Source organism: Panthera tigris, chromosome B1 (genome assembly GCF_018350195.1).
Source record: "Panthera tigris isolate Pti1 chromosome B1, P.tigris_Pti1_mat1.1, whole genome shotgun sequence".
Classification (NCBI taxonomy): Eukaryota; Metazoa; Chordata; class Mammalia; order Carnivora; family Felidae; genus Panthera; species Panthera tigris.
In genome coordinates, this window is record NC_056663.1 from 164,529,321 (window position 1) to 164,547,117 (window position 17,797).

Genomic DNA, 17,797 nt, shown 5'->3' on the forward strand with positions numbered 1-17,797 from the left:
GTGTATGTCAGCTTAACTGGAAATGATGCTGTTACATATTTGGTGTGTGTGTGTGAGAGTGTGTGTGTGTGTGCGTGTGCACGCACACATGTGCACACATGTATGAGAATAAGCCCCAGAATATGATAACTGAAAGGGGTCTAGGATCAAATAATGAGGCACACCCATACATGCTCAGATTCATCAAAAGGACCTTATATATTCTAACTTTCCAAAGAATCCTTTAAAGTCTCAAATATAGCCTTTCAGCTTGCTGCAATTACTCAACCATGGCAAGATTAATTTTGAATTTTGTTCCTCCAGGAAGGAAACCATTTTTATTCTGTGCTGATCACAGGTCATTAATATAGCTGATGAATGTCTGTGCCCTATTCAAATGCGATGGGCTTCATTTAAGGAAAACTCAGATCGATACAACTTAACTTTAGTTAATGTTCGAAAAATAGTATTTTTTAACAATTGACATATCTTGTTAACAGTCACAAGGTTTAGCTTTCTCCAAATCCATTTGAGAATAATGCATTGTATGAGAAAGAATGAAATAATGCCATTCACAGCAACGTAAATGGAACCAGAAGGTATTATGCTGAGTGAAATAAATCAGTCAGAGAAGGACAGGTATCATATGTTTCCACTCATATGTGGATCTTGAGAAACTTAACAGAAGACCATGGGGGAAGGGAAAAATAATTACAAAGGGAGGGAGGCAAACCATAAAAGACTCTTAAGTACAGAGAACAAACTGAGGGTGGATGAGGGGTGGGGGAGAAGGGAAAATGGGTGATGAGCATTGAGGAGGGCACTTGCTGGGATGAGCACTGGGGGTTGTATGTAAGCCAATTTGACAATAAATTATATTACAAAAAAAAAGAATACAACATACAAAAAAAAAGAGAATAATGCATTGTAAATGTTCTTCACTGTAAAAAGCAGAGACCAAAGAGGAAATCATCACAAAGTTAGTAAAAATTAGTGTAATGAAAATTTAAAAATAGACTCTAAGAAGCACTAATATAGCTAGTATTAATTATATTTCAAGATTATTTTGGTAAAATGCTAAGAAGATATTGCATTGTAAAACATTCATCCTGAAAATGCTTACCCTTTGATATTTTACTATAAGGACTCTTATGGTAATCTCATTCTTTGACTTGCTCTGAGAGAAAGCCATTGCTTATAATTTCTAACAATGGTTGGTTGGTTGAAGCTAAATCCTACCAGCTCTTTTCAGTGCTGGGAATGCCTTACCTAGTGCAACTCTGGCTGCAGATGCATCATAGTTGATCCAAAAAGACACCCAGGACAGAATTGTAATCAATGTGGAAGGCATGTAGGTTTGCAAAATGAAGTAGCCAATATTTCTCTTTAGACGAAAACTTAGTGACAGTCGTGGATATGCCCCTGAATTAAAAAAGAAAAATAGAAAAAAAAAAAATCAGATCTCCATTTGGTAGGAATCATCTTCTTTCTTTCACAGTGCCCCGAGTTCATTTGGAGGGAAATAACCTCACCAGTTGTGAACTCCACTTTCTTGGAGACCATCTTGTAGTCGACAATTGAAAACTGAGGAAGCTCAATTTTATTAACTCCAGTTACCGCTCCCTCTCCTCCATTCCAGTAAAACTCAATGTCATCAGTGGTATAGCCATCTGAAACCAAGAAATACAGCATGGTTAAATAGAGTTAGGTTGGTCTAGAAATTCATTTTGAAGAGTCTTGGAACTGGAGAGAAAATTCCCAGCAAGTGGTGGTAAGACAACAATGCTTTAAATAGGATGGCATATAGGTCTCATGATGAGCACTATTCTTGCATTGAGAAGGCGGATGCATCTGCTTTAGTGGACATAAACTCTGTGCTCATTCAGTGATGTCTGATATCACTGCTCCTTATTTATTTTCTTTGCATCTACTAATGGGAATTCTTTGGTTAGATAAGGCAATAGCGGGATTCTAGTACCTGAACATAGATTTTTACTATGCATCCTTTAACAATAATACATAATAATAATTGAACGCGTATTTGTTAAAAGGGATATGGAAAAGATAAAATGGTGGAGTATAATGAAAACCAAATTTGTACATACTGATTATATGATCAAGACATTTAAAAAAGAAATACACATTTATTTTAGAAAATAGGTAAACTTCCATTCATATGTACATATATATTTATTATTCATTTATTTTGGGGAAAGCCCAAGTGGAGCAGGGGCAGAGAGAGAGAGACAGAAGATCCGAAGGGGGCTCCATGCTGACAGGCTGACATCAGTGAGCCCTATGTGAGGCTTGAACCCATGAACTGTGAGATCATGACCTGAGCTGAAGTCAGATGCTCAACTGACTGAGCCACCCAGGTCCCCCTCATATATTTTTATTATATCTAATATACAGGTGAAAAATTAAGGACTATATGAATTTTTAAATTAAAATTTTAAATTGAAGTATAATTACATGTAACATTATATTAGTTTCAGGTATACAGCATAGTGATCAATAATTCTATACCTTATGCTTGCTCCCTGTGATAAGTGTAAAGAACTTTATGAATTTTTGTTTAACGTTTATTTATTTTTGAGAGACAGAGAGAGAAAGAGAGACAGACCATGAGTGGGGGAGGGGAAGAGAGAGAGGGAGACATAGAATCAAAAGCAGGCTCCAGGCTCTGAGCTGTCAACACAGAGTCCAATGTGGGGCTTGAACCCACAGACAGCGAGATCATGAGCTGAGCTGAAGTCAGATGCTTAACCAACCGAGCCACCCAGGTGCCCCCTATGAATTCTTGATAATACATTTATAGCTTAATATTCATGAGGGTGAGCTTTTGTTAATTTAAGAGTAATGTATAGAGGATTGTAGATTGCATTATTAGGGTCTACCCTGAAGTCTATTGTCTTCTCTTTTCTACTTCTGATTCCCCTTATCAGTGGTCTAGCTGGGTTATAGTCGCATAAAAAATTAACTTCTATAAAAACAATGTATGGGTATATTTAAAAATCTAAAAATCAGTTCCGGCATATAGAAGGCTATAGTTGTCTCTTTCTACCTGGTAGACATAAAGAAGATATTTCTGAGTTCATTTTGTCTTTATATTCATCTCAGATAAAAAAAAAACCCATCAAATCCTTTATTTCCATTAGAATTACTAAGGCTTGTGTTTCGAAGATAACCATATAATATAGTAGATATGATGCTGACCTACTTTTGATTAAAGCCAGTAATATTTTCCAAGAGATTAAAAAAAAGAATATATTTAAAATTTAGAAGAGTGCCAAGTCTTCAGTCAGGCTCACTGAAAACATACCAGTGCAAGGATGTAGGAAATTTTAATCTATTCTTTTTTTTTTTTTTTTGAGGGGAAATAAACCTGTCTCAATTTTATTGCTTTACACATTTCTAACTTATCTTCACAAAGAGCTCTTTTTTGAATTCTTATTCTTAAACTCATTGAACCCACAACCTTTTTATGTTTGTTACTTTTGCCCCTCTATAGAGGTTATTATTTACTGTGTGATAGGTTTCAATTTAGCTTATTTTATTTCTCTTTAAACCATTTCCTTCTAGGTCTAAGAACTTGCCTTTTCTTCAAAGGGTAATCTTCCATATTCAGTAACCCATTTTACAATGACTCAAGTGTAGCCATAGAAACAGAAGATATTTATTTTAGCTATGATCCCTGGTGTCCAAGAAGCTGTGAGACCCTCTTTACCTATTGGATTTAGAGTGATCTACATCTTCTTGGCTTATTGACTTACTGGCCTATTGGGGATTTATGATGTGTCCATGTAGGTTCAGCAGTTGTAACAAACGTACTACTCTGGTGGGGGATGTTGATAACAGAGGAGTCCATGTATGTGGAAGCTTGTAGCATATTGGAAATCTCTGTATCTTCCTCTCAATTTTGCTGTGAACATAAAACTGCTCTAAAAAAGTAAAATTCTTTAAAAAATAACTTCTAGGGGCACCTGGGTGGCTCAGTTGGTTGAGCGTCCAACCTGACTTCAGCTCAGGTCATGAACTCGTAGTCAGTGAGTTCCAGCCCTGTATTGAGCTCTGTGCTGACAGCTCGGAACCTGGAGCCTGCTTCGGATTTTGTGTCTCCCTCTCTCTCTGCCCCTCCTCCACTCACACACTGTCTCTTTCTCTCAAAAACAAATAAACATTAAAAAAAGTTAAAAATTAAAAAATAACTTCTAAAAAAACTCCACAGAAACATATTCATGCGTATACATATATAGATAAATGAATGAATGAATGAATGAGTGAATAAATAAATACATAAATAAATAAAATTTGATGGTAATTTCAGAGGATCATGGATCCCTGTGGAGCCTATTTATGGTTCTAGAATGAGAAAATGGCTAGTGGCACTATGATAGCTTAAATTCAACCCTGATGCTCTCCCCTCCATTTTCAATTCAGCTATGAACTATTTCAAAGCCCAGCATGAAGTACCATCTGGGGAATGTGAGGTCTCGGCTCTGTCTGGATCTAGGGGACAATTGTGTCGTGGGTTTTTTCCCCCACTCTGGGGAGTAGTGGCATGGAGTTCTTGAATGGGGATTGGGACAGTGAGATTGATGAAGAAAGCTGAATGCAGGGGCTTTTTGGACCCGCTAAATAAAGGGCACGAACACTTGGGTAACTGGAGGAATTGTTTTGAGTGGTGGGAGAGTTGAAAAGGTAGGCTGCCTCAGAGACAGAGACTACCTCCTGGTCTACCAGCAGGAGAATGACATTTTACCAGGAACTCGTACTTTTCACCATAAAACATTGTTTCCATTTTCAGTGGTCTGGCAGCTGGGTCCAAACCACAAGGTATATGTAAGAAAAAAACAACAATGCTTATAAGAGAATCCAATAGTCCTAGAGAAGAAAAGCAAGCAGAACATCCAGAGTATATGGCCCCTTGTGAAAATAACTAGTGGAAGAGGAAGACAATAGTTTGAACTCTTCAATTCCCATCCTTATTAAAAATATAGGAAAACCTAAAATATATATATATATATGTGTACATATATATATGTACATATATATATACACATATATATATATATGTACATATATATATATGTACATATATATAGGAACACTTAAGTATATTTGATTAGAGCACAGAAATCTTCCTTCTACTAAAACCCATAGATTTTAATAAAAGATGTTTTAAATAAATTGAGGAGATGGTCACTGGTGAGGCCAGATTAACATTTTAAGAGACAGCTTGAAAGAAATATCTCAAAAGAAAACAAAATTACAGAGATTTGGAAAGTATGAAGAAAACATAATGGCTTTGAAGGACTCATCTAAAAGATCTAATATATAAATAAATAGTAGGCAGTCTTGAAAGAAGATGAACCATAATAAGTAAAAAGAAAACACAAGTTCTCTTGAGCTTAGTAAATATTTTGCAAATTGAAAGGCTCATTATATTAGGTAATTGTGATAGCATTCCTGAACTCCAAGAGTAAAAGGATAATCTTAGGATTTCCTAGACAGAAAGTATAAGGTATTTTCAAAGGAAAACATATTGGACTTCTTGTATGGAAAGGAAAAGCTTATGGAATAATATCCACAGAATATCTAGAGTATAGGCAAAAAGGACAGCAAATCTGAGACCCAAGGGTCCCATTCCCTGCCAAAATATTGCTTCTTTCCAGAGATGATATACAAAGCTACAAAGATTAGAGAACATATCACCCAGGGACCTATTTGAGGAAACTATTCTACAGAGAAGTCTAATCAAATAAATGAATCAGGACGGATAATTAACACATAAAAAGGGAAATCACCTTGGAAACAGGGGGCTTGTAAAGAATCATAAGACTACTTTGTTCAAATCTATGCAAACAAATTAGAAAATCTGAATGAAATGGATAATTTTTTCATAAGAAAAGCATTTGTCCAAATCAGGAGAGATAGGATATCAAACAGCTTGATTTCATTTCCTATAAACAAACACCCACGGGACTCAAATATTTAAGAACTTATAAGTCTATTACTAGTTAAACAGTTCCAAAGTAAAGGCTAAAATTGAACACTTCCAAATTATTTTCATTAAGTAAGTAGAACATATTAGTGAACAAATTCCAGCAGTACACTAATTAATAAGGAATAACTAGTGGAGTTTATTCAGAGTGTGAATTGTTCAATATTAGAAAAATGTAGTAATATAATCTAATATATTAATAGATTTAAAGAGAAGGAAAGCATATGATTATTTACAGAGGTGCCAAAGGGGCATTTGACAAAATGTAATAGCCATTTAGTCTTTTGACAAAACAATACCCAATAAATATGAATAGATACTTCCTTACATAGCAAGATATAGCTGAGTCTCAAAGCCAGCATCATATTTATTGTGGAAACACTAAAACATTCCTACAAAGTTAACCAGGTAAAGGTGTTCACTACCATTGCTCTTATTTAACAGTGGTCTGGAAATACTAACCAATGAATTAGGCAAGGGAAAGAAAATTGAAGTATAAAGTTGTAAAGCTGCTGGTTAAGCTAATTTACAAATCATACAATTGCATACTCAGTGAACCCCAAACGGTGAACTTAATAACAATTAGAAATAATAGGATTAGACATGATAATGGGGTACAAAATTACTGTATAGAAATGGGTAGTTTCAGATGTAAAGACAACAATTTATAATGTGTAATGGAAGAATATTTAAAAATAGATACAAAAATATATAGCAATAAACTGAAAAATATGCAAGACATATGCAGCATTGAAAACATTCTTGAAAGGCACAAAAGAAGCCTTAAATAAACAAAAAGGCATCTCATGTTTTTGAGTAGAAAGACTCAACATCATAGGTTCATTTGTAAATTAACATGAATAGTACACCAATAGGTTTTTATTTTGGAAACTGAACAAAATAATCCCAAAATGAAAATAAACAAATTAGAAGTTCCAAGAAAACTCCAAAATATAAGAGAGATAAAGGATACCTATTTTTATTAGGTAGTAAAATGTACTAAAAATCTTCAATAACGACAAGTGTTGTTCTAATGCTGGTATAGACAGAGAGCTTAATGGGCCGCACTTGAAAATTCAGAACTAGAGCCAAAAGAACAGAGGAATTTAGTATATAATAGAATTGGCACCTGGAAAAATTGGGAAGAAGACAGTTTCATAAATTATGTAGAAAAAATTGGGGAGCTACTGGAAAAAATTTGTTTGGACCTATATGTCATTCCGTGTATTATTATAAACGTCAAATTAATTGTAGTTTTATCTAGAAAATAAAACTATGTATGTACTAGAAGAAAACAAGGGAGAGTTCTTTTATAATTTTGGCATCAAGGAGACTTTTGTTGTTGTTGTTTATTTATTTATTTTGAGGGAATGAGAAAGTACAATGGGGTGGGGGGCGTGCCTGGGTGGCTCAGTCAGTTAGCCTCTGACTTTTGCTCAGGTCATGATCTCGCAGTTTGTGAGTTCAAGCCCCACGTCGGGATCTGTGCTGACAGCTCAGAGCCTGGAGCCTGCTTCAGATTCTGTGTCTCCCTCTCTCTGCTCCTCCCCTGCTCATGCTCTGTCTCTCTCTTTCTCAAAAATAAATAAACATTAAAAAAATTAAAAAAAAAAAAAAGAAGAAGAAAGTACAAATGGGGAAGGGGCAGAGAGAAGGAGATACAGAACTCCAAGCAGGCTCTGCACTGTCAGCACAGAGCCTGATGCGTGACTCAAACTCATGAACTGTGAGATCATGACCTGAGCTGAGATCAGGGGTTGTACACTTAACTAACTGAGCTACGCCGGCGCCCCCTTGAGGAGCCTTTCTAACTGTAATACAAAAAGCAGAAGTCACTTAAAAAAATGACAGATTTGTGCATATTAAAAAAAAAAAAAGGTGTGGCATAACCCCATAAACAACATCAAAAAAAAATAATAAACAAAAAATAATTATAGTGCATATTGCAGGTAATAACTACATTTCTTAATATATAGACTTTTCTACAAACAACAATAAAAGAAAATAACCAAAAACCTAATAACAAAATGGAAAAACGATATTCAAAAGCAGTTCATTAAAAAGGGAAAAATACCCAATTCAATCATAATAAAAAGAGATACAAATTAAAATTAAGACTATATCAAAATACCTTTTTTTTTTTTTTAAACCTGACAATCTGGTAAGAATCCACAAATTGATAACACAGTATGTTGCTGAGCATGTGGAGAAGCAGACACTGTTATGTGGTGCTGGTGTGAGTGTAGTTTGATGTAACCCGTACAGGATGCAGTTTGGCTTTATCTAGCAAAAATACAAATGTATATATCCTTTGACTCAGAAATTCCTATTCTAGAAATTCGTCCCATAGATTGAAGAGGGTATGCATAGGATTATTCATTGCAGCACTTTTTCTAATAACAAAATATTTGAAACAATATAAATGTCTCTCAATAGAGGAGTGGTTGACTAAATTATGGTACATTAATGCACTATTATAAAGCTGTAAAAAAGAATGAGGAAATTCTTACATGTAATATGAAAAACTCTCCAAAACTTTTTTTTTAATGTTTATTTTTGAGACAGAGAGAGACAGAGCATGAACAGGGGAGGGGCAGAGAGAGAGGGAGACACAGAATCTGAAGCAGGCTCCAGGCTCTGAGCTGTCAGCACAGAGCCTGACGTGGGGCTCGAACTCACGGACCGCGAGATCATGACCTGAGCCGAAGTCCAACGCTTAACTGACCGAGCCACCCAGGCGCCCCTCTCCAAAACTACTTTTAATGAAAAGAAACCCCCACAAAGTTCAGCTATAACATTGTAATATGTGTGAGAAAAATATGGGAAAAGCAACAACATAATTGTCTATACTTTTATATGTATAAAAGAACCTTGGGGGGGGTCAGATAACAAATTGGTAATTATTTCCTTTGGGGGGGACTAAGTAGATGGGCGATAGGGATGGGAGGGAAAATTGCACTATATTTATCTTAATATTTTTTGATTTTTGAATCCTGTGTATCTGTTAAAACATGAAAACACTGAATTAAAAAAAAAGATGTCCTAGAATCCTGTATATTTTCAACATGTGAGCAATATGGTTTCAAATACACATGACCAGTGTGACCTGGAAAAGATACAGAATGGGGTTGAGTTTCAAAATCTATCCAGCAGAGATATAGTGGAGTGCAAATTTCCCCAAATTCCTTTGCTCTTAGGCTCATCAGAGGTAGACTGAGGGCCCTGTAGCCAAGATTCCGGTAGAGAGGAGCCCTGCCTTGTAACGCTGTACTTTTTAAAGGACTGGCTGGACATTTGTATATGACTACGTGACTGTGTGACAATGGCGGGTCCCAGTGGTGGAGGTGGATCGGTCATAAAGGCATAGCCTTAGGAACTTGGCAGCTGGGACCAGCCCTTGCTTGTCAAGTTCACTTAGATCTGCTGAGTCTGCTGTCCGCCAGGAAGGAGGAAATGAGCTTCCAGGATCATCCAGACCTGTATCTCTTCAGAGCCATAAAAGTGCCTTCCATCAACACAAAATCAGACCAGTTTAAAAATTCACAATGCCCCTGAGATGAAAACAAACCAATTGGCTTGGAAAAAAACAAAGTGCTGATGCTAGGCCTGGGGAAAATTTCTCCCATGCACCTTTTTTATGTGATGATAAATACCTCAGCCACATCCATTCAGGAAGATGGTGTGAAAGGTAAACTTTTCCAAAATGATAGATGGAATCAAAATAAATACAATTTAGTTTAAAAATCCTTTAAAGAAGCCAAGACAATATACTTCACATTTAAAGCTGCCTTCTTGTCACACTTGAACGGAGTGTGGGGTTTAGACTAGCATGTCTCATACCCTTTGCTCACCTTTATATGGGGTTGGAGTGGTTTTCATCCAGGCAGGCTCTTGTTTGTCTCGTCACGTTTCACAAAGAGATACTGTCCTATTCTAAGCTAGATTACACATGATTTTGCTTTTAGCTGGCAACATAGAGTATTTAAACTGTAAGTATTTGTTAGGGAGGAAGTTCTAAAACCTAGTATCTAGAGACTCTCTGTGGAGAGACATAGTATTTATAGACCAAAGCCTGAGTACAAACCCTTGACCTTGTCCCAGTTTGGGGATGGTTTCACCTACAGCTTTTGACCTCATTAAGCCTCTATCATTACTTTGTGGCCCTGGGTGGCCTGTTTCTAGTAGGCGGTAAAAACAGGGATGATCAAGCACAGCTTCTACGTTAGCTTCTATGTGCTGCTTATCAGGGGCACCTGCTTGCTCACTTCCCCTTCCCGAGTGCTCTAATACAAGGTCTTTGCTGACTCTTCTCCCCTGCCATGGGCAACTCTGGATTCACCCTCTCATCTTCCTGGATACCCATCAGGACCTCTGCTGAAGCACAAATACCAACTACCTCTAAATTGGCAAAGACAGATCAATGGAAATTATATTTAACATTCTAATACACATATTTTGAGTGCCTACTATGTATCGAACACTATGCCGGGAACTAAGGATATACAGTGGGTCACACATGACACTGCTTTTCAGGATCTAATGGTCTAATAACAGGTTGAGCAAATTGGCCAGAGTGGTGGAGCATCTATTATTACTTCCAGAGAGAATAATATGTACAGTGAATAAACATATAGAGGGGATAACATAAGATTAGGAAGATGTCGGCGGGAGACTGTGGTTTACTTCATAGAAGTTACCCAGTAAGCAACCCAATTTTATCAGGAAAACTGAAATTTAAGGGGCAAAGTTAAATACATACAAACATTATAAAATCTTCAAAGATTCCAGTATGCGAAGGTAAGAGTGGGCTGACAAGGGGACAGTGGTTGGTAGCCATGACTGAGTGTAGGAAGAAGTATAGGCAGATACCTAAGGCACTTGTCACAGCTCTTCTGCCCCCAAGTGACTTTTATCAACTCAACTATGCGCTTGCCTTGAACAAAGCACAAAACAATGTTGAATTTTACTTGGCTTCTTTGTCTTCCACCGGGCTCTGAGCCCTTGAGGTCAGGAACCAGTTTTCCTTCCTTTTGGTACCTCAGGAGCATATGTATCAAGCTCCTAGCATACAATCAGTATCCAATAAAAGTTTGTAGAATATTGAATTTTTGCTCCTTGTCATTAGGACTCCTGGTTCTGTGTTACCAACCTTAACCTGACAACCAGGCACGAACCTGTGTACGTGTCTCTACTCATTTATTGTGTAGATATTTATTGAGTGCTGACTATATGCCAGGTGGTGGAAAAGTACTGGAGGTATAATGGTAAATAAAGTTGACATGGCTCTTGTCCTCTGGGAGCTTGTAAATGTCATCTAAAATGCTACATCTTTCACCATAGAATTCCTTCTATGTCAGGTATTACGTGTATTGGCTTTCTTTAGCATGTGTTCTAATCTCCTTCAGGAAAGACAACTACATTTCCCAGATTTCCTTGCAACCAAGGGTGTGGATATGATTTAGGCTCCCTGGATTAGATGGAGTTAAGTGATGTCAGAGATGGTATTTGAGGTACTCATTTTTTTTTTTTTTTTTACACAGCTCATAGAGTATAGATGGCTGTGGAACCAGAAATTCTGGTTTTAGCTCGAATCAACATGGTGGTGGAAGCTACCTGATGACCAGCTTCCTGATTGTGGTGGTGCTATCAGTTCCCTTGAAGGGCCAGTTTGCACTGTCACTCTGGGAGTCATGTCCAGTGGCTCAGCCTAGAGCCCACACTTTCAATCCTTTAATTTTGTAAGCACCACTTTCCTCTATTAAATCTCTTTCTGCTTAAGCTAGCCAAATGGGCCTCTGTTGTCTGCAATAGAAACTGGATTGATACATTCTCTTTCTCTTCTAGGGCAGAATTATTTGCTCCAGGTTTGGGATTACCAGCGCTTTTCATTAGAACCTCCCTTGTGGGGGTGCCTGGGTGGCTTAGTCAGTTGGGCATCTGACTCTTGATCTCAGCTCGGGTGTTGATCTTGGGGTCCATGAGTTCAGGCCCTGTGTTGGGCTCCACTCTGGGAGTGAAGCCTACTTGAAAAAAAATAATAAAAACAAACCTCTGTTATGGCTCGTGCCAGCCTTTCATTTGGTGTTTCTGTGCCTCATGTCCCGCTTTCTACACACTGTACTGCTGAGGCTGGGTTCCCTGTCTCTTTGGCTTCATGTTAGATGCTGCCCCTCAGAAGAACTGGCTGAAGCTTAGAAGATAGAAGGGGAGGGAAAGTTCTGGATTCTGGCTCTAGCAGTGTAGTTGTGTTGCAGTTGCTGGTGATTGCTCCTGGAGCAGTAGGGTGATGCCAGATCTTTGAAGATGAGCAAGAGGCAGCATCTCTTTGGGCAACTCTACACTTCGAACACCATCTCTGACAGGATCTCAGCAGATTCAGACTCATGGGCTCCATCCAGCACAGGAGTATTAGCCATTTCTGTCTTTTGCTCCTTCAGCATCCCATCCTCCTTCTCCCTTTCGCTTTTCCAGCCCTTCCAGTTTCTATAACCAATTCTCTCTATTGAATTACCTTTTTGAACAAACTTGAGCAGTTTCTGCTTTCCTGATGGAATCCTGTCAGTTACATAGTACATCGTATCATGTAAATATTTCATCTGTTTATGTAGCTTTGTGTTTATCTCTGCCATTTGTGTCCTTTGTCCCTCTCTATATACCTTATGAAAGCAAGACCTTCTTTGATTCATTTTTTAAAAATTCCTGATGCTTAGAACAGATTCTGTCTACAGTCAGCATCCAATACATATTTTTGAATAAATGGATTAGTGAATATTGTTTGCAGCTTAGAGTTCTAAATTTATTGTCTCAGCCAGGTAACTTGATATAGGTAATTGTATGGTAGTATTCTTGAGCTGGATTTACTCCTTGATTCAGATGATTCTGGTCATCAGGGACTTGCAGGTGGGTCCGGGCATCAAGGATGTGGAAAACCCTGCTTGTTAATTTTAGACATACTGAGTAATGAGGTGATAAGTTACAACCTCAAGCCAGTTTTTGAATAATAGGATCTTATGGGAGAAATGGTAGCAATAATTAGAATTGTGAGACCGGAGACAGTCTGCAGCTTGGGGTTGAGAGAGGAGAAGGCAGTGAATGAGTCAAAACAACACCTCTCATTGTCTCCTACTTCTGAAGTCTCCCACTCCTGAAGTAGAACACTTCAATGCCATACACAGAAAAAGGGCTGGAATATGGCCATCAACCAATACAGATTTTAATAGTATTCAACTGCTCATACGCTCAGTGGTCTGGGTCTTTATTTCCAAGCTCACTTATGCTTTGTTTAACTAAAACCCATTAGACTTAGCGTTCAAGGCACTGAGATAATTACACATGATTTGGGGGAAAAAGAAAATGCTCACTCCATTTCAGGTAGAAGTTTGAGTTCTCCTGAGAGCAATAATGGCAGCTGGATCCAAAGGAAAGAATAGAGGCTTAGAAATACACTATTATTCAAAGGTTACACAAGAACATTTTGCCACAGAGAGCGAACAGCAATTTACTCACACCTCAACAACCTATTTACCAAAGGCTTTCCTTTATGAACCAGTGACTTCACACCGTGCCTCAAAGCCTGAACACTTGGATACCAAGGATATTGTTTCCTAGCAACAATAACTACACAGAAGCTCTCAAAATTTCCTCTCTGTCCCTGGGGACTTCTTGGTGCAGAAAGTACAGATAAAATTAAGTTGATGTCAATGGATAAAGATGCATGGGACTAGTACAAATGTAGAAGTATCTGGATGTTAGTGTTTCTCTTTATTATTTGAAACACTCTGTTTTGGATCCATTTTCTAATCTGAAAATAAAAATCACTCCCCACTGTGCTTAATAGACCCAAGAGGATGGTCTAAAATTGTATTTAAATTGTGTCTTAGATCCTGTAGATATTTAAGCTTCTAACCCATGAGTGGGCAGAAGTAAATGTATTTCCCTTTGTGGAGCAGCCATAGCCTCATCTTAAGTTTCACAGTGTGGAGCTTGATTGGCTTAGGTCACTTGCTAAAATATCACCCCCTTTGCTGTAGTGACTGGCTCAGGATTAGGCAATAATCTAGGTTTAAAACAATCAGCTCATTGTAATCCCTCGGTCAGATTATTTCTTGGAAATAAGCAGGTGATCCAAGTTCACTCCTAGAGAAACCTGGGACTTTTGTTCGAAAGTTGGAGGAGAGATTTCCCTTTTTTTTAGCTGTCAGCAAACAAAAAGTGTTTAGTGGAAAGTGGCTGGTCCAGTTACAAGAGCCAATATGTTCCCTTCCTATTTTCATCAGTTCCTACTTGCCTTTGTTTGAAGGGTCCTAAATCACACTCATGATCAGCATTTCAACTGTTGTTAGAAAACGATCTATTGAAATACACTTAGTAGTCCACCACTCCCCGGTTCTTCCTTCTCCTTCCACACGAGGGCAGAAATATTGGGAGTTTATCAGTATCTCTGTTCTTATAACTGTGTAGATACTTCATGTTACAAGATTATCGGGTATTTGTAATCGTGCATCTCAGCAGCAGCTAAGGAAGCCAACGGGGCGTAATCCTTCCAGTGGCTCCAAATGTGTTACAACATTTATTCTAAGAGCTACTTTGGATTCCTTTCTCACTCACATCTGTATCTCTGTGATATCCCAAGAAGCAGTAAACAAACTATGGAAGGCATATTTTTAAAGTATTGTCACAGTATTAAAAAGCCTTAAGTACAGATCCGTGCGGTGATCCACTTAGTGTTTGACTCCTATCTGATAAGGTACTGTTTGAGTGGTCATCCAGTCCCTAGGGATGGCTGTCATTTTTTTTTTCTCAGTCAACTCAATTGTTAATTAGGTTTATAAGTAAACATTAGAAAATATGTCCTTATAATAAGTAAAAATTCATCTTCTTAGAGAGTATTCATTATCTAATCCTTGTCTACCTGTCGTGTTAGTAGGAAGACAAACCCAGTACCTTTTCTACGTGAGAGCACCTCCCATTTTTTGAGTATACCTCTCAGGATCCCTTTCAGTCTTTCATTCTCCCAGCTCTGATCTTTCCCAGGATATCCTGTCTGTGAAACTTTTCTCTGCTCAGTAGTATCCAGTTTGCTGGTATGCCCCTTGAAGCGTGGAATCCCAAACTGAGAGGTGGCTATAACACCCTTGTCTCTTCCACCTCTCTGAGTTATCTGGCTCCTTTCCCTGACTCCCAAGGTTAATTCTGTCCTGGTCATTGAGCCACTCCTGACGGATTTAGGAATTAGGCAGTGGCAGATCTGGAATTATATCATGTCCTTCAGGTTTGGAATCTTACAGCCCAGGCATGTTTTCTAGTTTCTACCCACTCCAGTCAAGCCTTGGCATCTCCTATGTTTGCCCAATATGTAAATTCCCAGAATGACTTTTCAAGAGTCTTGCTCCTCCATATCTGATTGCTTAATACTGCCTAGTCTATTAATCCTTGTATGCACTAGATTATCTCCATTTAAAGATTTTTAGACCCCAGGCACTTCTGCTTTTAGAGACAACTTCTCGCATTATATTAACTACATTAAAATGCATTAACATCCCATGTTAAACATAATTTACATGTCACTATAAAAGCACTGAATTTTAGCTGACTTGTTAACGCTATATTTGTTTTAAGATTATAGTTCTCTTTATGTATCTTCGAGCCAATAATTTAAGACCCTTGAGAAACTCATAGCATATAAGACATTTTGCCTATAGTGCTTGATGGCAAAATGGCTTGGCTGGATCCCAGATACCAATAGGGCTTTAGTGTATTGCCTAACATCTCCCAAGGTTTCTTTATTTGGAATACATCCAGTTCCTCTTAAATCTCCCACTGATGGGAATCCTGCTATGATCATCAGATCTCCTGACCCTAATCGTTGGCCCTTCCTGAATTCTAAATTAGCTAGCCACCCGTAATTTCCCAGGATGAAGTTGCCTGCCAGGTTGGACTGCTTGCAATCACTCTACCCTTGGGCTGTCCAGGTGCAGTCTCGGAGACCGAAAGTCTGTCTGACTCTGTTCTGCCCTTCTCTATCATTTTTCTGGCCCCATGCTGATGAGATTCTTACATGCTTTATGCCATGCCTGTCTAACTCATGATACTCTCAGTGTGGGTGGCTAACAAAGAACACGACTTTTAAATATATACACATATATATGTATATTTTATATATCTATATATTTATTATGTATTTATATATTTAATACTTCTTAACATATCTATAATATATGTATATATTATATGTATATATTATATGTATATATAATATACGTGTATATATTATATGTATATATTATATGTATATATATAAATATATATGCATTTAAGTAGTGTGTAGCTCAAAGCAGGGCCTTGAACTCACGACCCTGAGACCAAGACTTGAGCTGAGATCAAGAGTCAGGTGCTTAATTGACGGAGCCACCAGGTGCCTCAGAGCAAGACTTTTAAGTTCTAGTTGCTAGTCTTACTGGTCTTCTATTACAGGAGCACAAGTTCAAATTAGCATTTTGACAGTCACATTTTTCCCCTCTTCAGACTCAAATATAGGATTTATATTGTCCCCTTAAATGTTATCTAATTCAATGTGACTTGCCTTTCTAGCCTGTTGAGGGTTTTTTTTTTTTTAATCCTTATTTGCTCACCCTCTTAGTTTCATGTTATCTTCAAATTTGATAAACATGCCTTTTATCATTATTCCCTTGATTGAGACAAATGTGGAATGGCATAGACAAAAATAGAGCCCTGTAACATTCTCTTGGCAATATCCCTCTAGGTTGCTATCAAAAGTCTTTGATCAGCACTTTACGGGGTGGCGCCATCATTTATCCACTTAATATTTGCCTAACTGTTTTAGCTTTGAGCCTTTATCTCTGTATTTATCGCATTTTCCTGATTTGCTGATTTTGCAATCCTATCAAATCAGAAAGTGAGGTCTGTTTTGACTTGTGTTTAGAGAAATCAAGCTGCCTCCATAGTTTACAGATTCCCCTTTTATGGGATCCAGGGCTGGAATCTCACTCGGACTTATCAGTCTTATCAGCTTCAGCGTCTTACTATTTTCCTTTCTTGCCCTCTGGAACAATGGAATGGGGTATTCCATTCTATTCCCACCAATAACCATTTGGTGTACTAATGTAAGTCTATAGGCTCATGATAATAACGTTCCCTTCACAATATCTAGTTTCTTGTAATAAGTGCTAAATAATTTATGTAGGTGCATATGTTTTAGGAGACATTATTGGTCACAGATAAGAACTATTGCCAAAATCAGTGATGGGGTAAAAGATAATCACATCTGGAAATCCTAAAATCTTATTATGAAATGTTTGTCTTACATGTTTGTTACCAATAAAATTTTGTCAAAACAAATAGCCACCAGCTATATTTCATTTGCCTTAATAGTCAAAGGGAGAATATTTTATGCCTCAGGAAAAAATTCTTATCCATCTCCTTCCAATTTACATTAACAATCACAAAATAGATTTTTCTGGGATAATTATGGTCAATGTTTTTATAGTCTTAAAACGCTCTTACACTGTGTATATATTTAATGAACATCCCAACTTTGTGCACACTCTCTTAAAAAATGATTTGGGCAAAAGATGAAAATAAATTGTGATTATTAATTCTTGTTTCTAAGTTCTGCCAAGATCTAGGTGCACCTTGTCTTAAAGATGAATTTCACAGCAACCAAATAAAACTTGTACTCTTTGTAAAGTTCTGTGAGAACTCTCTGTTCCAAAATTGAGACAGTTTGCTTAATACTGCTGTCACAGAATGGAGAGGGCCTTGCTTGTTCAACTCACCTCATAGGAGGTCTTAGAG

At 37.6% G+C, this 17,797-nt stretch overlaps 1 protein-coding gene across 2 annotated transcripts in view; it reads right to left on the reverse strand.

The window, feature by feature from the left end:
• Positions 1 to 17,797, reverse strand: part of GABRB1 (gamma-aminobutyric acid type A receptor subunit beta1) — a 373,556-nt gene that overhangs the window by 19,867 nt on the left and 335,892 nt on the right. For both annotated transcript variants that reach the window (XM_042984593.1, XM_015534761.2), the window contains exons 6-7: positions 1,512 to 1,649; positions 1,249 to 1,401 (exon numbers count right to left, since the gene is read on the reverse strand). In XM_042984593.1, coding sequence (XP_042840527.1) covers positions 1,249 to 1,401; positions 1,512 to 1,649 — 291 coding nt within the window. The remainder of the gene's footprint in view (positions 1 to 1,248; positions 1,402 to 1,511; positions 1,650 to 17,797) is intronic.